Genomic DNA, 22,995 nt, shown 5'->3' with positions numbered 1-22,995 from the left:
GGGACATCTGCACCTCAATATAGAGGTATAAGTGCATTTTCTCTACTGTTCCACACAGAACTAATAACTAAATGTCACGAATAAATGGATTTCTTACGCGGGTGAAACATCAGACAGAGATTTGCTGGGTGGCTGTGATATAAATCAGATCTGATCAAAGTGCAAGCAATCTGCTATTTGTTTTTCATATCCTCCTGCAGTCTGAGTCTTCCTGTCACAGACGATCTGCACACGGTCCATCAACACTCGAGGAAAAAAAGAAAACCCAGATAAACACAGCAAATGACTGCTGTGGGAATTACCGAAGTACCTTCCTGTCGGAGCGACGCCATTCATTTACTTTATCTTTTCTGACACAGCAGGCTGAATTTGAATTACGTAAGGGGAACAATTATGAAGTGTCCCTTTCCACAAATGCCTTTAATTTAGCCCCCGACATAAGGCTCACTTGCTTTTCGCCCACATCGGTTCAGACGTCATGCGGGGGGCACTGAGAATTCCCGAAGGCTGTCGACACGCCATATTTAATTACAGTCTTCTCATAGAAGGAAGCTTTGAAATGCTCAACGCGTCTTTAGGTCCATCCAGATTATGTATCATTAAATATAGAAATGCTACAATGCTACGTCTTGTGTTCATGTAAGGTTAAATTATAAAAGTATTAGTTGTATTATTGTTGTCATCATTATTATTATAACTTTATTAATTTAATTTGATATAAGAATATATGTTCATTGCATTTGTAGCGTAGAACGTCAATAAATTGATAGGCCGATGCACAGAACCTTAATATTAAATGTATTATTACAATAATTTATTATTATGAATTAAAATAACAACAACTTGTGATTAATTGAATATAATTAAATATAGTATAATATAATGAAATATAATTTAATAGAATAAATATATAAAACACAAATAAAAATATTAAATTAAATTATAATTAGTTTGCATCTTGAGACATTTGTTTAATATTCACTCAAACAAAAAAACAAAATCCCCCCAAAAAAATGTATTTATAGAAATTATCTATAGAGTCAAACCGGCCAGCAGATTCTTCACCACTGAGTCATCTTTGGGTTCACTCTAATAAAAAGAAGGCAACCATTGTCAGCTTTTTGTATAAAGTAAAGGCAATCGTTCCCGAAACACTGGGTCGCCAAATAAATGTAACACTTATTTAACATTTGTATGTGCACAACGTCGGGGCGTTCGTTTACGCACCAATTCCCTCTTCTGATGACGTATGAATGAGTCCTGCCGTGAACTGGGACACAGATAAAGAGTTTGGGAAACAAAATGGAAAACTAGGCTGCCCTGAGTTTCATGAACCCATTATGTAAAACATCAACATCAAACCAGGGGAAGCCACTCAGATTAATCAGCACAACTATACGTGTCAGACATGAGAGCTTAATTAGCTCGGCTCAGGAGAAGTGCCTCAAAGACTACTCGGAAGATTTCAATGACATTTCCTGGGAGATCAGGAAGCAAAAATAGAAACATTTTAAAGAGATTTGGGTTTTTAACTCTTGAACCAAATAAAACAGCTTTTGTTCTTGGTCCAAGACCATCTGTTTTGAATATTCTCATCACGCCTTTAATTTAGAACATAGCAGATTTGATTTCTTTTGTAACTGCCAAATTCATGTGCGCTTCGCCTATTTGGCGTAGAAAGCCTTCAGTCCTTATTCCTTAATACAACTAAATGTTGTTCCGTGTCCAAGGACACAACAATGGAGGACGTCCATTGTTATGAGACAACGGGCTCCTGTAGAGGAGCAGCACACAGACGTGGTGGTTTAGCCTCCAGTTGTTTTGTGCCATTTTGTTATTGTTTTGGTCTATATTGTCTTTCTTGTTACATTATATTGCGTCACAGTGCATTTGCTCCTCTGATACCTGTGTTAATGATGTGACTATTTTTTTAATGTTCCAAAGGTCCTATGTTCCCATGGTCCTATGTTCCCAATGTTCTATGTTCCAAAGGTCCTATGCTCCCATGGTCCTATGTTCCAAAGGTCCTATGCTCCCATGGTCCTATGTTCCCATGGTCCTATGTTCCCAATGTTCTATGTTCCAAAGGTCCTATGCTCCCATGGTCCTATGTTCCAAAGGTCCTATGCTCCCATGGTCCTATGTTCCAAAGGTCCTATGCTCCCATGGTCCTATGTTCCCATGGTCCTATGTTCCCAATGTTCTATGTTCCAAAGGTCCTATGCTCCCATGGTCCTATGTTCCCAATGTTCTATGTTCCAAAGGTCCTATGTTCCCAATGTTCTATGTTCCAAAGGTCCTATGCTCCCATGGTCCTATGTTCCCATGGTCCTATGTTCCCAATGTTCTATGTTCCAAAGGTTCTATGTTCCAAAGGTCCTATGTTCCCAATGTTCAAAAGGTCCTATGTTCCAAAGGTCCTATGTTCCCATGGTCCTATGTTCCCAATGTTCTATGTTCCAAAGGTTCTATGTTCCAAAGGTCCTAATTTCCCAGGGTTCTATATTTCCTGTGCTCTTTGTTCCAAATGTTCCATGTTCCCAGGGTCCTATGTTCTCAGTGTTCTATGTTCCCAGGGTCCTATGTTCCCAATGTTCCATGTTCCCAGAGTTCTATATTTCCTGGCCTCTTTGTTCCAAAGGTTCTATGTTCCCAGGGTTCTATATTTCCAGCGTTCTATGTTCCGAATGTTCTTTGTTCCAATGGTTCTATATTCCCATGGTCCTATGTTCCCAATGTTCTATGTTCCTTTCCCAATGTTCTATGTTCCCAGGGTTCCATATTTCCTGGGCTTTGTTCCAAGGGTTCTATGTTCCCATGGTCCTATGTTCCCAGGGTTCCATATTTCCAGGGTCCTATGTTCCCAATGTTCTTTGTTCCCAGGGTTCTCTGTTCCCAATGTTCCATATTCCTCATTCCATATTCATAAGTGTGTTCTCAGCTTCTGTCTCCTGCATGCTGGCTAACAGAAAGGGTTAACCTCAACGTGAATGATGGGCATCGTCTCTCTTCCTGTCAACGTCTCGTAGACGCTCTTCTCTCTCCTCACGGCAAAGAGAGAAGAATGAAAGACTCGAGGTTTCCAAGGACAGAGGACGTTGTGGACGTTGTAGACGTTGTAAAGCCCACCGAGGCAAACGTGTGATGTTGAGCTGCAGAAATATCATTTAATTGGACATTTTAGTCGTAAGAATCCTCCGCATCTCATCTCTAGCCCTCCATTAGTCAATAAACACACCAGCAGAGAAACAAAACTGTTGACAGTTGTGGAAAAAGGGAACAAGATGCAGAGGAAGAAAACAACTAATTGAACACACAACTTGTCAGAAACTCCAACAACTAAATATTTATTCACGTCTGCGGTATACATTGTGGTGTAAATTTGCAAAAAGTCCGTGCACTGCTTGAAAGGAAAGTGGGTGACTGAAATTAGAAAGACGCCTGAAGGTTTGCGTCCGACCGATGCGCCCACTCGTTAGTGAGGAGTTGCGCAACACGGCACTGTGTGCACCTGTGTGATGGAACAGGTAATCTACCACAAGTTGCAACACATCATGCTGTCATTTTTTTGGCCACTTACTTGGTTTCCCATCTGAAACCACTTTTGAGGTCGGGTGCAGAATATAAACGAGCCGAGCTCCCCACAGACTCCCCTGACTCCTCCGCCTGCCGCGTGTCTTCATTCTTTAAAAAGGCCATCTAATCTAAAATGTCATCAGCATTAACTTTACAGCTTTGTAAAAATGGAGCAATGAGACCCACACAAAAATGCTCTAGTCAATTTGACGGCAAATACAGCAACTGTGACGAGTAAAAGGAGACACATCGGTCTCATTTTCACCTATTTTGGGTTTCAACTAGAACATGTTTACAACCATAAAAACACCATATCTTTCTCCTACTATCCATCTGAATATACGCTTCGTTTTTAGCGCCTGTCTCTTTAAGACCACCTCCCAAAAACATAAATACATATAATATATATGTATAGTGATGGTGTCCGTCAGGTGTTCTTTAGGTGCATTTTAATAAAGGTCTTTTCATTAATTATATATATAAAATAGACACCCTCCCGGTGAATGCCTCAGTGAAACGAATCGATCATCCCCGAGATCTGTGATCAAGCTCCAGCAAGTGCAGACCCGATTTATTATTTGTGTTGTACGCCGACGATGTGACACTTTATGAAGGCGTGACGTCTCTTAAGCTTCATTGAATCACACATTTTCTCATCGAGACAGCTCACAAAAAAAAAAAAAAAACAGACATGCAGGGTTGACCTAGTTCTGATTTTGGTGGTTGGTAGACACTCCAGATACATAAATGTATGCGCACAACTCTGAGAAAGTACTTTTTTTTTAATGCTGTGCCCTCTTTAAAAAACGTCCGTCACGTAATCAAATCGTATTGTGGTACGCGTAAGGTGCTGATATTAGCACCTTACGCGTACCACGCGTATTTGTTTTTCAATTTACGACGCGTTTTAAACCTGTAAACAAAATCCTGAAGGCAATTACGTTGCCCTCCAAACGTTAACGAGGACGCAGTTCCCAGTTGTATGGGAAGAAAATAAAACATGATGGAAATTCTAAATATAAAATAAAAATGATACCTTTTTATATAATCGCAAAATTAGTTAATTTGCAACGCATGTGTATTCTTTGATTTATGTTGAACTTGAAGCCGGTTGGTCGTGTGAGTGGGAAGCATTGGACCGGCATACAGGCACTGATCCCCCTGAAGGATATACACATGGAAGCAGAAACAAAGGTTTATCACGTCCTCTGCAGACTAATAATAGAACACACGCTGACCTTCCTTCACTCTAAAATAACCCCCTAAAAAAACAGCGCAACCACGGCCTTTTGCACCCATCTCACCTGCTGCCTGCGGCCAATCAGGGAGGCTCTCTGTAGTTAGTGCCACTTTAACCCAGGTGGCATCCATCTGCCCTCATTTGGAGCCAATCAGTAGTCAAGTTTATGTTGATGAAGAAGATATGAATCAAACGCACCCTCTCCAGAGGTAAAATCAAAACATACAACATTGTGGGATAAACATAAGTAAACATTCCCTCTTTTGGATAAACATTACAGCGGCATCAATGACCCCAAAAAAATAGATCAAACAGAAAAATGGAAACAAGCGTTTTCTCAAACAACAAGTTTACATCGTCTCACATGAAACATATAAATATTGAACAGCGGAGCTTTCGTCTTAGTAAACATGCCAACGTTGACTCAAAGAAATGATATGTTTGGAGTGGAAGTGGCTCCGTAACAAGCGTGCATTCGATTCATATAGAAACAGCTTTTTATTTAATATTTTAATGTCGGCAAACTTCTTGTTAGTTTTTAAAAAATACTGTGGGTCTGAGTGGGTGTGACAGAAAGCACTATGCACTCACTCACTATTCTACATTATTAATGTTAGAGGTTGATTGCACTTGTATATCAATCATTTTTTTTAGCGCAAGCGTCCCAAAAAGCTATCTTTTTAAAATCGTATTTTATATATTTTTTCTTCCCTTTCTCGCGATATCAGTTCGAGCTTGTGGCATTAGGATGGACGGTCATCAATGATATCAAAACATGTTAATATTGATATCACGTTATTATTAATATTGTGTGAATATGGTTTTACACTCAGTGTCTCCCTCCCTACACTCATAGTGTGGGTGTGATATGTTTTCTAAAAAAGAGGCAAAAGCAGGCAGTACTCTGGGTTTTAAAAGTGGTAAATACTTGGGAATATATGTATTTATGTCAAAAAGGAAGGACATTGTTGTGCAGTTACATACACCAAACATCACACGCTCTCTTCAGGTCGATAGCGGCTCCCGCGTCTGCAGCGCTAAAACACCTTACATCGAATGCTATCAATACATTTGATCGATAGCATTTTCTTTTCTCAAATTGCACATAGATATTAAGATGATATTGTTGATAATTGTGGCTGCGATGAAAACCTGACGTGCAACGAAGCCAGCCAGCTAAACCAGAGGAAACGTTTAGTTTATTCAAGGTAAATATTCCAGGATGGACGTAGCTGACGTATTAGCGTTAGCTAAACCCAGTCAGGCGGGCTACATGTCCGTTAGCTCGCTGTCACCATCAAACAAGCTCAACCGAAGCGTTCCCAGTCAGCCGGCCACACGCTTGAGTTCACCAATGAGATCATCGTAATCACGGGGTGCGTCCCACGTCTCTTACTTGCATCCTTGTTTTCCTCACTTGCGTCTTTTCCTTGCGTCTTAGCAAACATTCTAATACAAATCTACTTAAATTATTGATAAAAAAAAGATTGTATCATGTTTTCAGTAGATTTAATGGTGTTAATACTACTACTTATAATAATAAAGACACCGTTATCATCACTAGCAGTGTGGAGATGTTTTCTATCTGTAGCCTGTTACCTGTTAAACAAACTGCATTGAGTATTTATACACAGTGTGTGGTATTTATACACAGTGTGTGGTATTTATACACAGTGTGTGGTATTTATACTGTTCTGTGTCCTGCTTATACGCGCAGGATCGATTTCTACAAGAGGAATACGTCTTGTTCATTATTATTTGATTCTAAAATAACCCAGAATATGATTCTCTCTTCAGCACTGGAATCATTTTTTTTTTAGGCTCAATGTTTCAGGTTAAAACTTAAATTATATAACTCATCAAACCCGACACTCAGGAACACGTGACTGAATGGAAAGCACGATACGTGTTAATTGTGTTTATGATAAAAGTTATTGAGGGAAATAACATACACTTTAAATTGTCTTTGTTTAAAAATAATACAAGAGCATTTGAGGCGGTATTTACAGATTTAAATAACAATAATTTCTGTCAACACATCGCAAAGTAAGCAAAATAAATATTCTACATACAAATAAATGCCTTAAAAAAAACAATACAATCTCCATGTAGTGCCTGTTTTTTACAAAAGTCTTGAGGGACGAGTTTGAGCTCATGCTGGTTTTCACAGATTCTAAAAGCTTCTTTTTCACCTTCGATGTTTTATGACTCGTCTCTCTCTGGTCATTTTAATATAAAAAACGTTCCATGTGAACGCGTCGCTACAGAGCGCCGTCGCTTTTCCCCTCCACCGTGATGTCGGTCACGCCGTGAACCTGAGTGAGCTGCCTGCTGTCCAGTGAAGCCAGTAATTTCCTCGGCCCGGGCAGCGAGGGCACGAGTTGCTCGGTCAGAGACGCCGATTCAAGAGCGCCGATATCTCTGAGGACAGGAAATGACAGTGTGAAAAGATGGAGGTAAAAAAAAAAAAGAAGCGATATGAAATCTATTTGCCACCCCGTCGCTCACCCATAATGAATCTTTCGAGCATTTAGGAGGCCCAGTCCTTCAACGTGGAATATCACCGCTTTCAGCACCTGTGGTAGTGGGTTGGTGAAGGAAATCTCGACCGCCATCTTTTCTCCTACTACTGCCTTTCCTATTGGCTGTAAAAAAAAATTAAAAAAGATGAAGAACGGATCAGAATTCTTCTTCGCGGTGACGTTTCTGTGACGAATTGTTGGGCGGCTCACCTTCAAGATGAGGTCCGGGGTCCTGAGGCGGAAACTGAACTGAGTGGCGAAGACCTGCTGGGTCTCCTTGACCCGGCCCGACAGCGTCAGCATCAGGGCCGCCTGGTCCACCAGCTGGTCCTTGTAGTCTTTATACTCCAGGATCCAATCCAACATATTTACTGGAGACCGAAGATAGATTTGCTTTATAGCTTAGTATAGAATAAAATTGTTTAAGAAATGGATTGATACTGAGTGTTACATCATTTTTGTATTTTATATGTTAGCTATACCAGCAGTCTAGCTTAGCCTAGCTTAGCACAAAGACTGCAAATACCGGAGACAGAAGATATTAAAAGTGTATTTCTATCTTAATTCAATACTCTTAATCTACAAAAAAATAACAATCAGGTTGATTATTTTTGCTTTTTTGCTGAGCGTTAGATGAGAATACCGATACAACTCTCATATCTGCATGGTGAATGTAACGCTTAGCTAACAAGGGGGAACAGCTGGCCTGGCTCTGTCCAAATGTAACAACATCAGCCAATCTGCACCTCTAACGATCACTAATGCAAGTTTCTTGTTTGTTTTATCCCAGACGGCAACCTGGTTCTGCCAAGTGAAGCAGATGCGGAAGTGTCTTAAAAACCTGCAATCTCTCTACTGACCACCAGGGGGCGACTCCTCTGGTTGTATAGAAGTCTATGCTTCATGTGTTAAAGCTGCATTCTCTCTACTGACCACCAGGGGGCGACTCCTCTGGTTGTATAGAAGTCTATGCTTCATGTGTTAAATCTGCATTCTCTCTCCTGACCACCAGGGTCGACTCCTCTGGTTGTATAGAAGTCTATGCTTCATGTGTTAAAGCTGCATTCTCTCTCCTGACCACCAGGGGGCGACTCCTCTGGTTGTATAGAAGTCTATGCTTCATGTGTTAACGCTGCATTCTCTCTCCTGACCACCAGGGGCGACTCCTCTGGTTGTATAGAAGTCTATGCTTCATGTGTTAAAGCTGCATTCTCTCTCCTGACCACCAGGGGGCGACACCTTTGGTTGTATAGAAGTATATATAAATTACTATTTTTTATAGAAACGCATCTGTTGATGACTGCGTGACATTGTTCTTCCGGCACCCCGACGAGGCTCCACCCACCTTCGTTGGGCTGCAGGTCCACCTCCGTCTCGTCCTTCCTGACGGTGGCCTTGTGGACGCCGGTGTAGTACATGACCGCCGCCTGGCTGTGCAGGACGAGCTGCCGTCGCTCCGAGCTGCTGTTTCGCAACGTGATGGTCAGACCCGCGTCGCTTCCCATTTTGGGCCCTTCGCCGTCCATGGTCACTTCCACGGAGACGTCCTCCGCCGTGGGAGAGCTGTAGGCCTCCGCCTTGGAGCCGTAGCGAGACGCCGTCTCCACCGCAATGCGTTCCTGCTCCGACCCTGAAGGAGCGACCAGAACCGTCGAGTCAATTCAATGAAAGCGCAAACCCTTCTGGTGATCTCCATTCGCGTGACGCCACCTTCGGGGTGCTTGTAGAGGTCCGTGATGTCGTTGCGTTCATCGGTGCCGACGGCCTTCGTGCTGATCGCGTGGCCCACCAGCTTCTTCTCGCTGTAGATCTGACTGAAGGTCCCGTCTATCTTCCTCTGCCAGTAGATTTTATCGCTGTTCACCTGATAGCAAAAGTGAGAGAGAGAGAGAGAGAAAGGGAGTTAGAAAACAAAGCACCGAACAGATGGGAAAAAGCCATGCATCATTTGATGTTTGCCGTATGGCTCGTGATTGTAGATTGTAGCACACAGCGCACAAATAATCTGTCAACACCAAGCGACCCACGGTTCGACTCCCGGAGGTCAAAGTGTACTTTTCTCCTGCTGTGACTCTTCTTTGCAAATCTTGCAACTTTATTAGTGCAATACATCCATCCCTTAGTAGCAGAGGGGTTCTAGATGTGCTGCAGAGGAGTGAAGAAGACTTTGGTTGTAATGTTGACGTGTCCAGCATCCGGCTCAGGAAGCTCCCCCTCCCCCCCCCCCCCCCCCCCCCCCCCCCCCCCCCGCAGCTACACGCCGTGCTAATTGGTTGTTTATGCAAGGTATGTTTTATGCCGAACGTGTCCACGTTCTTTGAGCGTGTTCCGCGGGGGCGCACCATCAACCCACCGGCCGAGAGAAGAAGCGGATCGGATGAAATACAAACGAAGGCCGCGGAACCCGCGGGCGTATAATCCTCCGATGGTACTCGTTGAGATCGATCTCCTCGCCTTCAGCCTCGGGGACGCAGCCCGGTTTCTCCTTCCGATGGACGGAGTGAGTGAAGGGTGAGAGGCGGCTGGCGGTGTGTCCATTGGGAGGCGCACATAGGTGTGTGTGTGTGTGTGTGTGTGTGTGTGTGTGTGTGTGTGTGTGTGTGTGTGTGTGTGTTGGGCCAGTGCTCTGTGGAGCCGGAGACACCAACAGACTCACTAAACCGGTGAGGAAGGCCGGCTCCGTCATTGGCTGCAAACAGGACTATCGGGACCAGGTGGTGGAGAGGAGGAACCTGAAGACATTATTGTCCATATTGGAGAACCCGGACCACCCTCTCCAACAACTACAGCAGGCACAGCGGAGCACGTTCTCAGGACAGAAACACGGGAGAACATTCCTGATACAGGAGAACATTCCAGATACTGGAGAACATTCCTGATACATTCCTGATACAGGAGAACATTCCTTAGCAGGGACACATTCCTGATACAGGAGAACATTCCAGATACTGGAGAACATTCCTGATACATTACTGATAAAGGAGAACATTCCTTAACAGGAACACATTCCTGATACAGGAGAACATTCCAGATACATTCCTGATAGAACAGAACATTCCGGATACATTCCAGATACAGGAGAACATTCCAGATACAGGAGAACATTCCTGATACAAGAGAACATTCCTGATAGAAGAGAACATTCCTGATAGAACAGAACATTCCGGATACATTCCTGATACAGGATAACATTCCAGATACAGGAGAACATTCCTGATACAAGAGAACATTCCTGATAGAAGAGAACATTCCTAATACAGGAGAACATTCCTGATACAGGAGAACATTCCAGATACAGGAGAACATTCCTAATACAGGAGAACATTCCTGATACAGGAGAACATTCCAGATACAGGAGAACATTCCAGATACTGGAGAACATTCCAGATACATTACTGATAAAGGAGAACATTCCTTAACAGGAACACATTCCTGATACAGGATAACATTCCAGATACATTCCTGATAGAACAGAACATTCCGGATACATTCCTGATACAGGATAACATTCCAGATACAGGAGAACATTCCTGATACAGGAGAACATTCCAGATACAGGAGAACATTCCTGATACAGGAGAACATTCCAGATACTGGAGAACATTCCAGATACATTACTGATAAAGGAGAACATTCCTTAACAGGAACACATTCCTGATACAGGAGAACATTCCAGATACATTCCTGATAGAACAGAACATTCCGGATACATTCCTGATACAGGATAACATTCCAGATACAGGAGAACATTCCTGATACAGGATAACATTCCAGATACAGGAGAACATTCCTGATACAGGAGAACATTCCAGATACTGGAGAACATTCCAGATACATTACTGATAAAGGAGAACATTCCTTAACAGGAACACATTCCTGATACAGGAGAACATTCCAGATACATTCCTGATAGAACAGAACATTCCGGATACATTCCTGATACAGGATAACATTCCTGATACAGGAGAACATTCCTGATACAGGATAACATTCCAGATACAGGAGAACATTCCTGATACAAGAGAACATTCCTGACCACTGCTATTAGACTATAATCACCTCTGGCCAGATCAATAAACCTTTATATCCTTTATACACATTTGGATACACTGTAAGCTCATTCACTTTAAACGTCTTCCACAAACCTCGGCGAACACAAACGGGGCGTCGTGCTTGAGGAACACCTGACCGCTGCGGACGGCGGCGAGGGAGGCGGGGCCGCAGCGGAAGGTTCCCTGGCTGGTCTCCTGAGGCGTGGCGTCGACAGCCTGCCAGCCTCCGTAGCCCGGGGGCAGGTCCGGCCGAGCCATCCAGCAGTCGGTCCACACGTGGAAGTTCCTTTTTCGGGGGGGGGGGGGGGGAAAGAGACCGCGAGGTCAGGCTAAACCAACCGGAGAGCGAGGCGGCGGCGGCGGGACGGCGGGACTCACCAGATGGAGTCGCCGTTGAGCTCGTCTATAGGGTCCAGGTTCTCGTCCAGGTAGATGTCCGTCGTCAGGGAGACGTCTGTGTCGTGGGCGGAGCTGTAGTTGGTCACAGCTCGACTGGGAACGCCTAGACATCGTAAAACTGGACGCCCACAGTAAGAAATAAAAAAGGTACCATTTTATTAATACCATCATCGTAAAATTGACAGTTAATGTCATTATTTACTTAAAATGTTAAAAATAATATAGCCTTACTAATAATTAGTAGGTAATACATGTAGTTTTACTGTTAACGAACAAATTACAACTATCTAATTATTATAATCTAATTAAGAGTTATGTTATATTTTATCATTAGTTTGTGTATTACGAAATTTAATTAAATGTTTATAAACCTTTTAACGAAAGTGTGACAAATATGTCAATAATAACGTTTACGGATGTTTCCTTAAAGGTTTACAAATCAATCTAACTACTTCATATACAACGTTACAACGTGTGTAACAAGAAACTGGTGAACGATAGCCTTACTAATACGTAATAAACATGACATATAATTGTATTATTTGTTAACTTATAGGTTTAATTAGCTACCGTGTTACCATTTACCAATGATGGTTATTATACAGTGTAACAAAGACAAGCGGCCGACCTGTGGTGAACACGCCAGCGAAGACCCAGCACTGGCCGTACTTCACGGGGCTGCCGAGGTTCTTGTGGTATTCTTTCAGGATTTCTACACTTCCGCTCCAGACCGTTGGACTGGTTCCGGCCAAATAGCTTCCGGACCAGTTCCCCTCCACGACTCCACGGTCATCGGGGGAGTTGATCTGCAATATATGAAGAATGTGGTTTGTTACACTATAAGAGTTTTAAGTTATGCACATTTGCATTTTGTTAATAATACATCATTTCCTTCTCAATTTACAATTAATAAAAGCCAATGAAACAACTGGTTATGAGTATATGTGTGACGTGTGGGTGCTTTGAGCTAAAAGCTAACAACTGCATGCTAACGAGTACAAAATAAATTGGTATAAATAAGATAATATTTATGAATATGCGAATGGTGACATTGTTAACACGCTGATGTTAAGCAGGTGATGTTTATGCTAACATTCTCTGATTAACACTAAACTGATGGCAATGCCGTTAGCTTCACAAATGCATGCTACAAATCATGGTAGTCAAAGAGTCATAGGCTGACCGGGATCAACAGGATCCATCCTCAGGGGACAATGAATGTCCTACAAAATGTCACAGCGATCCAGACAATAGTTGTCAATAGTTGACATTATAGCAGTAGCGCAAATGTAAGCATTGCCGAGAGCTTTCTGTCTAAATGTACCATTTAGCATGCTAACATGTGCTAATTACCGCTAAACACAGAGTACATGAAGGCTGATGGGAAAGTTGTTAGTAAGTTGTTGGTCCCAAATTATGAAACGCTGACCTGATGATGACGCTAGATAAAAACTGACTTTACTACTACTGACTTTAACACATGAAGCATAGACTTTTATACAACCAGAGGAGTCGACCCCTGGTGGTCAGGAGAGAGAATGCAGCTTTAACACATGAAGCATAGACTTCTATACAACCAGAGGAGTCGCCCCCTGGTGGTCAGTAGAGAGAATGCAGCTTTAACACATGAAGCATAGACTTCTATACAACCAGAGGAGTCGCCCCCTGGTGGTCAGTAGAGAGAATGCAGCTTTAACACATGAAGCATAGACTTCTATACAACCAGAGGAGTCGCCCCCTGGTGGTCAGGAGAGAGAATCAAAGACCGAAGGCTTGGACCGACATCGGTGAGAGACGGGATCGCTGTGCAGGACCTTTACATTACATTATTACTACAGACTTTACTACTACAGACTCTACTACTGACTCTACGACTACTGACTCTACTACTGACTCTAATACTACTACTACTGACTCTACTACTGACTCTACTACTGACTCTACGACTACTGACTCTACTACTGACTCTAATACTACTACTACTGACTCTACTACTGACTCTACTACTGACTCTACTACTGACTCTACGACTACTGACTACTATTACTGACTCTACTACTGACTCTACTACTACTGACTCTACGACTACTGACTCTACTACTACTGACTCTACTACTGACTCTACTACTGACTCTACGACTACTGACTCTACTACTGACTCTAATACTACTACTACTGACTCTACTACTGACTCTACTACTGACTCTACGACTACTGACTACTATTACTGACTCTACTACTGACTCTACTACTACTGACTCTACGACTACTGACTCTACTACTACTGACTCTACTACTGACTCTACTACTGACTCTACTACTACTACTACTGACTACTACTGACTCTACTACTGACTCTACTACTGACTTTACTACTGACTCTACTACTACTACTGACTCTATTACAACTGACTCTACTACTACTGACTCTACTACTACTGACTCTACTACTGACTACTACTACTACTACTGACTCTACTACTGACTCTACTACTACTACTACTGACTCTACTACTGACTCTACTACTACTGACTCTACTACTGACTCTATGACTACTGACTCTACTACTGACTCTACTACTACTACTACTGACTCTACTACTGACTCTACTATTACTGACTTTACTACTACTGACTCTACTACTACAAATATAAAGGTTGGGTGGATCAGGTGGTGAACAATATTCTCACCATGGCCGAGATGACTCGCACCACATTAATCGGGTCGCCCCACCCTGACGGGGGAGTTCCACTCTTCTCCAGGACGAAGACACAAGCGGCGAGGATTCCGTCATCAAACTAAAAAAAAAAAAGAAGAAGAAGAAGTCAAGTTTCTGCTATTCGGTCCGTCCTCCAAAACGGCGAGCGGCGGTCCCGTGGATCCACTCACCTGCCCGTAACTCCACGTCCGCGCTCCGATTTGATCCCTCGTGCCGTAGTACATGCGTCCGATGTCGTTCATGACGTACTCCTGCCTCTCCACTTCAGAATCCATGAACACTGCGTCGTCTAGTGAGAACATTGGATAGTGCACAGTAAGTAAACTCGTGGACATTTGTGCTATTGTTTGTATACTTTTATTGTACTGAATTGTGTATCGTAATGTCTGATGATCTTTCGTCCTATTTTATTATTCTACCATCCAGGTCTTGACTACGGATGGAAAATATCAATTTGCTAAAAAAACCTGCTCCATTATATCTCTTTTTTTCCATATTAAGGTTAATGCTTGAAAGAAAGCAACGTAATCAATTGCACATCTTCTATGTCTACGCTTCAAAACCGAAAGCTTTTTATTTTGAGTTTGTTTCTCGGTTTGCATGGAAATATTTAGGTAAAAAATAACGACTTCTTGAAGCACGCCTCCTTCACATCTCCTCTGAAATGATGGTGAACAATATTGTGGCCTTTTTTGGAGATGAAACGCTAATGAGATTATCAAGGGACTTAAAAGTTATGCTTTTAGTGCTTTTAGAGTGCAAAACTGTGGAGCCACTAGCCATTGCCTGACTTACGCTGCTCCTGAAGTAGTGTTATTATGATGAGGACGGCCTTCACATAATCACACTACTTTGGGGAGGAAAACGGCGTTAACGCAGCCTTGGAAAGGGAAGAGATGCCACTGCATCCTTCACACTGTTCCTTTAAAGCGTGGATGGAGGACCGAATGGGCCCACAGGGCACAGGCTCAGGGGCCCCCCAGGCCTTTACCTACGCAACGACTCGAAAAGAGACACGAACCAACCAGGAAGAAACTCCAATGACCACAAAGAAACACAACCACAGAAACACAACAATACTACAATAAGGAAACGACAACAACCACAAAGAGACTCAAGAAGACAACATAGAGACCGAAACAACCACAAAGAGATTCAAGAAGACAACATAGAGACCGAAACAACCACAAAGAGACTCAAAAAGACAACATAGAGACCAAAACAACCACAAAGAGACAACATAGAGACCAAAACAACCACAAAGAGACTCAAGAAGACAACATAGAGACCAAAACAAGATAGAGACCAAAACAACCACAAAGAGACTCAAAAAGAAAACATAGAGACCAAAACAACCACAAAGAGACTCAAGAAGACAACATAGAGACCAAAACAACCACAAAGAGACTCAAGAAGACAACATAGAGACCAAAACAACCACAAAGAGACTCAAAAAGACAACATAGAGACCAAAACAACCACAAAGAGACTCAAAAAGACAACATAGAGACCAAAACAACCACAAAGAGACTCAAGAAGACAACATAGAGACCAAAACAACCACAAAGAGACTCAAAAAGACAACATAGAGACCAAAACAACCACAAAGAGACTCAAAAAGACAACATAGAGACCAAAACAACCACAAAGAAATGCAAACCAGCTGTAAAGAGACAAAGAAACCAATGACTACAAAAAGGGGCTAAACAACCACAAAGAGACACAAAAAGAACAAACACAGACTAAAAATTGCTACAAAAAAGCCAAAAGAATTACGTAGCGACACAAATCAGATACAGAGAGTCACAAAAAGACTACGAATAGTCACAAGACGACTACAAAGGCAAATTAAACACAAAGAGACACAAGACAACAACAACAACAACAAAAAGGAAGGCGAAACGACAATAAAGTCTATTTGTCTCGCTCCTACATATAATCCGCCCATGCTGCATGAGGAATAGTTGGAAAACATGTTTTCTTTCTCATGGAGAGTAAAATGAGAAGATTAAATATTAGGCTCCCACCAGCAGCCGGTTAGCTTATCTTAGCTTAGCCTAGCTTAGCATAAAGACTGGAAACAGGAGGAAACCGCTAGCCCGGCTCAGGAGAGAAATCACCTCGAAAGCTTATAAATTAAAATGTTTATGTAATTTCTGCCGCGCTATATGACTGCAATGTCTGGTGTTTCCTTTATTTTGACCACCCCTGGAGACATGGAGCCATCCCGTGTTTACCTTCACACCAGGGGTTGAACAACAGGTAGACGTCGTTGGCCGGGTCACGCACGGAGACGGTCTGGCCGCTCGCGTTGTTCGTCTCCACCGTGAGTTCATACCGGCCGACGGCGGCCGCGGGGGAGGAGCTCACCGACAGCATCATCTTGCTGCCCTCCTGCCGCACGACGGCGGCCTCCCAGCGGCCGTCCTCCGGCTCCTCCACCAGGGGGACGATCACGTGGGTTCCCTTCGACACCGTCGGCAGAGGCCCTGGAGGAGGCGAGAGGACACACGGGGAGGAATGAAGCGCTCGGAATAAACTGCTCTTCACCGCCGGAGCAGAAGCACCGAGTTCGTGACTTCAATCACCGCGTTCCACCACTCATTGCCACATTGCCATGTTCACACGTTGCCACATTGACACATTGACACATGGCAACATGGCAACATTGCCACGTTGACACATTGACACATTGACACATGGCAACATTGACACATTGACACATTCACACATTGACACATTGACACATGGCAACATTGACACATTGACACATTCACACATTGACACATTGACACATGGCAACATTGACACATGGCAACATTGACACATTGACACATTCACACATTGACACATTGACACATTCACACATTCACACATTGACACATTGACACATTCACACATTGACACATGGCAACATTGACACATTGACACATTCACACATTCACACATTGACACATTGACACATTCACACATTGACACATTGCAACATTGACACATTCACACATTCACACATTGACACATTGACACATTCACACATTGACACATTCACACATTGACACATTGACACATGGCAACATTGACACATTGACACATTCACACATTGACACATTCACACATTCACACATTCACACATTGACACATTGACACATGGCAACATTGACACATTGACACATTCACACATTGACACATTCACACATTGACACATTGACACATTGACACATTCACACATTGACACATTCACACATTTCCCGCTGCACGAAGATAAAAACAATCCATTTAAGTTAATAAATGAAACGCGCAATTAAAAAGACGACCAGTTAGTGTTTTAAAACCGTTAAAAGCAGGAGGTTTAAGACATCTACATTGGAGAAATATATATATATTTTGCCAGCCTAATCAAAGTGTATTCTTTTGTGATGTTTTCTTTGTGACGCATTGATTATTTGACTCCTTTCTTTACAGGGATTGTCAATATGAGATATGAGTTAACAGTGAATTACAAAACAATTACAAATATAAAACCCTGTAAATGGAAATTTAGCACTTCCTGTTCCCTTTTTTTAAATGTTTGTGGTCTAAAACAATGTGTTTAACACCAGCTGAAGGTATTTGAACCTTTAGTCCTCTGATATAAAACACATCATTTTTTTTTTTTATCACACTTTATTTTGGACCGCCTCCAAAAAAAGAAAACCCTAATGAAAACGAGTTCAGGCTTCGTCTTCTGAATGGAGCGTGTTGATGAAGTATCGATTGAAAAGCAGAAGGTTGCTCACAGCAATAGTTTAATATTATTATTTAATGTGGTGGGGGGGGGGGGGGGGGGGGGGAAAGCTTTGTGTGCTTTCTTGCAAGCGAGTCAGGTGACAAAGTCAATGCCGCTGTCACATCAGGCCATTAAATATATATATACACAGTATATACTGCCCCCTGGCCACGGAATAGTGAGGCCCGTAAACCCAGAGTGAGATTCACCTTTTGCACACGTATCTCACCATCTAAGAGGCAATAAATCTGTGCTCCCAGGAGGGGAGACATATATTAATTTTGTTCCCCCACATTTTTCTTCCGTGGATCAGGAAAAAGACTCTAAGACTCCCCCCCCCCCCCCCCCCCCCCCCACGCTTTCATCCTGTGAGGCGCTGTAAAGATTGCTACCTCTCTAAGGCTTTGAAATGCATCTCAAACCCTCCAAAATAAGAGCGTTCAACCGTCACGAGTCACGTGTTTAAAAATAAATAAATTTTAAAAAAATCCAACGGTGATGAAGAAACTCTTCGCAGTTGGATTTTTAGTATTTATTTTGTATGCGTTTTTTAAACATATTTCATCATCATTCATGATTGGGCTTTTGATTTTCTTCGTGCCGCTCAGAAAACATTTTTTAAATTTTTTTTAGAACCGAGTACGAGGTTCTTCGAGCAGAGAAAACGTCTCGTTCCCCTTAAACAGTTTTTAAATTAAATGTGGCGTGATTAAAAAAATAAAAAGAGGTTTCTCATACGGCGTTTTACCACGTTGGTGTTTTATACATACACAAAATAAGGCGCTGGAATGATGTAAATATCCCACAGTTATTAATTTGTATGCAATCCGTGTAACCATGGAAACAGATGCCCACACAGAGAAGGCGAGGGAGCATCAAAAAGACTAATTAGTTGTCCTTAAACTTCCTGTGGAGAACGACGTTCTTTGCTTTTTAATGTTACAACTGGAGTAGAAAACCCTGCGAAAAAATACAAAGAAATCAGGAGTAATTTTTTCGTATGACCCCAATGCCCCAAGTGTTCTATGTTCCCAGGGTCCTATGTTTCCTGGGTTCTTTGTTCCAAAGGTTCTATGTTCCCAGGGTCCTATGTTCCCAATGTTTTATGTTCCAAGGGTCCGAAGTTCCCAGGGTTCTATATTTCCTGGGCTCTATGCTCCCAATGTTCCCAGGGTCCTATGTTCCCAATGTTCTATGTTCTCAGGGTCCTATATTTCCTCGGTTCTTTGTTCCAATGGTTCTATGTTCCAAGGGTCCTAAGTTCCCAGGGTCCTATATTTCCTGGGTTCTTTGTTCCAAAGGTTCTATGTTCCCAGGGTCGTATGTTCCCAATGTTCTATGTTCCCAGGGTCCTATATTTCCTGTGTTCTATGTTCCAAGGGTCCGAAGTTCCCAGGGTTCTATATTTCCTGGGCTCTATGCTCCCAATGTTCTATGTTCCCAGGGCCCTATGTTCTCAATGTTCTATGTTCCCAATGTTCTATATTCCAAGGGTTCTATATTTCCTGGGCTCTATGCTCCCAATGTTCTATGTTCCCAACGTTCTATGTTCTCAATGTTCTATGTTCCCAACGTTCTATGTTCCAAGGGTCCTATGCTCCCAACGTTCTATGTTCCAAGGGTCCTATGTTCCCAACGTTCTATGTTCCCAGGGTCCTATGTTCCCTTTGCAGAAATAGCAGCCGCTCATTATGAAGCGTGTTTCCTCGGCTCCACGCGGTCGCATTAAAAAAGAGAAGCAGTAATTATTATCCTCAAGCTCCACTTGTTATCACACGCTGTAATTATAGGATCTATATCGGTCTGATGACAGAGGGAGCGGCGGCGATGGCGACTGACGGCACGCCGGATCCTTCACTTGTTGCTGGGAGCCGGACGGAGGACTCGGCTACCGTAAAGACTGGAGCATAGCAACCAGAACTGTTGCCATAGCGATAGTAACCACAAATCTCTCTCCCCCTCTGTGTCTGTAGATCAATGTGTCACACACACAATGCAACAAAGTCTAGATCCTCACACACACACACACACACACACACACACACACACAAAGACACACACACACATACACGCACAAACACACAAAGACAAAGACACACACACATACACATACAAACACGCACGCACACACATGCACACACACACACACACACACATATACACAAGGACATGCACACACACACACAAACATGCACACACACACACACACACACACAAACACACACACATATACACAAGGACATGGACACACGCACACAAACATGCACACGCACACACACACACGCACAAACACACACACACATACAGGCACACACAAAAACATGGACACACACACACAAACATGCACACATACACGCAAAAACACATACACACATATACAGGCACACAAACACAAATACACACACAAACATACACGCACACACACACAAGGACATGGACACACACACACACAAACATGCACACATACACGCAAAAACACACACACACATATACAGGCACACACACACAAACACAAAGACACACACAAACATGCACACACACACACGCACACACACACACACAAGGACATGGACACACACACACACAAACATGCACACACACACACACACACACAAACACAAAGACACACACACAAACACAAAGACACACACACAAACACGCACACATCCATCTAGTTTCACAAAAATCAGAGGCCAGTCATTTGGGAACACGCTATGAATTGAATGAGTGTTCATAGTGTCAGCATCTTGTTGAAGTCTCTCTCTATTGGTTCTGATGTCTATAGAACCATAAAAGGCGGGTCGTGGACGTGAGGCTGTTCTCCTTCACCGTGTCAATCCTCAACATTTCAACACGGGTTGATTTAGAGGTGAAAGGAATGTACCCGTCTGGATTCTTTAGCGGCTTCAGAAATTCCTTCCTGAAATGCCACGTGTGTGCAGAATCGTGCATCCATTGTTTGTGTTTATAAAAATAGAGGAAAATCAATTCAGAATGTTTTATCCCCCCCCCCCCCCCCCCCCCCCCTCCTGGGAATGTCGCCGCGGACCGCCGGGTCATAATACTTCAATTATACAAACGTTGCAACGCTTTCATCAGCAACATTTCTTCATTTAATCAGCAGCAACATGATTGACTCGTCACCATAGTGACATAACTACTTATTTAAAAAGGAAAATTCTACCATTGCATTTAATACTTGCCCATTGCAGTAGACAAAATGAACCCCTCACCCTTGTCTTCAATTCCATTTCCATTGCATGTGTTAAAGCTGCATTCTCTCTCCTGACCACCAGGGGGCGACTCCTCTGGTTGTATAGAAGTCTATGCTTCATGTGTTAAAGCTGCATTCTCTCTCCTGACCACCAGGGGGCGACTCCTCTGGTTGTATAGAAGTCTATGCTTCATGTGTTAAAGCTGCATTCTCTCTCCTGACCACCAGGGGGCGACTCCTCTGGTTGTATAGAAGTCTATGCTTCATGTGTTAAAGCTGCATTCTCTCTCCTGACCACCAGGGGGCGACTCCTCTGGTTGTATAGCAGTCTATGCTTCATGTGTTAAAGCTGCATTCTCTCTCCTGACCACCAGGGGGAGACTCCTCTGGTTGTATAGAAGTCTATGCTTCATGTGTTAAAGCTGCATTCTCTCTCCTGACCACCAGGGGGCGACTCCTGTGGTTGTATAGAAGTCTATGCTTCATGTGTTAAAGCTGCATTCTCTCTCCTGACCACCAGGGGGAGACTCCTCTGGTTGTATAGAAGTCTATGCTTCATGTGTTAAAGCTGCATTCTCGCTCCTGACCACCAGGGGGCGACTCCTCTGGTTGTATAGAAGTCTATGCTTCATGTGTTAAAGCTGCGTTCTCTCTCCTGACCACCAGGGGGCGACTCCTCTGGTTGTATAGAAGTCTATGCTTCATGTGTTAAAGCTGCATTCTCTCTCCTGACCACCAGGGGGCGACTCCTCTGGTTGTATAGAAGTGACTCTACTTCTCTGGATGTATTCCCTCAGTAAACATTGTAAACATGAGTTCCCGGTCTCCATCTCTGGTTTCAGGACTCACCTGTCTTCAGCTCCAGGTGCAGTTTGTCGCTGTCGGGGCTGAAGGGTCGAGACAAAGTGATCCACATCAGGAACGTCTGCCCTCTGCGGATAACGAGGTTGTCACTTTGGTAAAGGTGTGTGTGGTGCTCGGTGCGGTTCTGCCCCGATTGGCTCTTCATCAGGTCGATGGATTGCACTTTCAGGAGGAGTTCTGCGGGGGGGAGGGGGGGGGGGGGGGACACAACAACAGACATCCCAGGGTGAAGCCAATCTCTTTGTTTTGATTACACAACGGCTCTCTCTCTCTCTCTCCGAGATGTCGGTTACCATTAAGCTCGCCGTCGGCCTTCCCCGGTTTCTCGACATCCGTCCCCTCCTCCTCCTCCTCCTCCTCCTCCTCCTCGTTGTCGTCCAGCTCGTCGATGCCGGTCTCCAGGGTGTCGGTGATGTCGTCGTCGTCGTGGCGGCCGGGCTTGCGGCAGCAGCACGGACACACGGTACGAAGCCACCGCCGACACGCGTTCTCCGTCTCGCCGCCGCCGTCTTCTTCTCCCGGCTCGTCATCTTCTTCCTCCTCGTCTTCCCCGAAGTCGAGAGTGACGGAAGGAAACCGCCCCACCGCGGATCCGGTCTCTGATGGATCGCGTCTCACGGCATGCTGGGAGAAGGAGAGTCG

General features: G+C 43.5%; 1 protein-coding gene across 1 annotated transcript; it reads right to left on the bottom strand.

Annotated features, from left to right (window-relative positions):
* Window positions 1–6,947: 6,947 nt before the first annotated feature.
* On the bottom strand, window positions 6,948–22,995 carry LOC117729439 (protein-glutamine gamma-glutamyltransferase K-like; the record flags this gene model as incomplete). Its single annotated transcript, XM_034530467.1, has 13 exons — window positions 6,948–7,237; window positions 7,325–7,461; window positions 7,549–7,709; window positions 8,684–8,968; window positions 9,049–9,202; window positions 11,484–11,676; window positions 11,769–11,907; window positions 12,418–12,595; window positions 14,481–14,588; window positions 14,680–14,798; window positions 16,747–16,998; window positions 22,339–22,530; window positions 22,647–22,995. Coding segments are annotated over 13 exons (2,427 nt in total), but the record flags the coding sequence as incomplete, so codon positions are not given.

Source organism: Cyclopterus lumpus, chromosome 4 (genome assembly GCF_009769545.1).
Source record: "Cyclopterus lumpus isolate fCycLum1 chromosome 4, fCycLum1.pri, whole genome shotgun sequence".
NCBI classification, from domain to species: Eukaryota; Metazoa; Chordata; class Actinopteri; order Perciformes; family Cyclopteridae; genus Cyclopterus; species Cyclopterus lumpus.
Note: the sequence above shows the minus strand (reverse complement) of the source record. Positions and strands in the feature narration are given on the sequence as shown.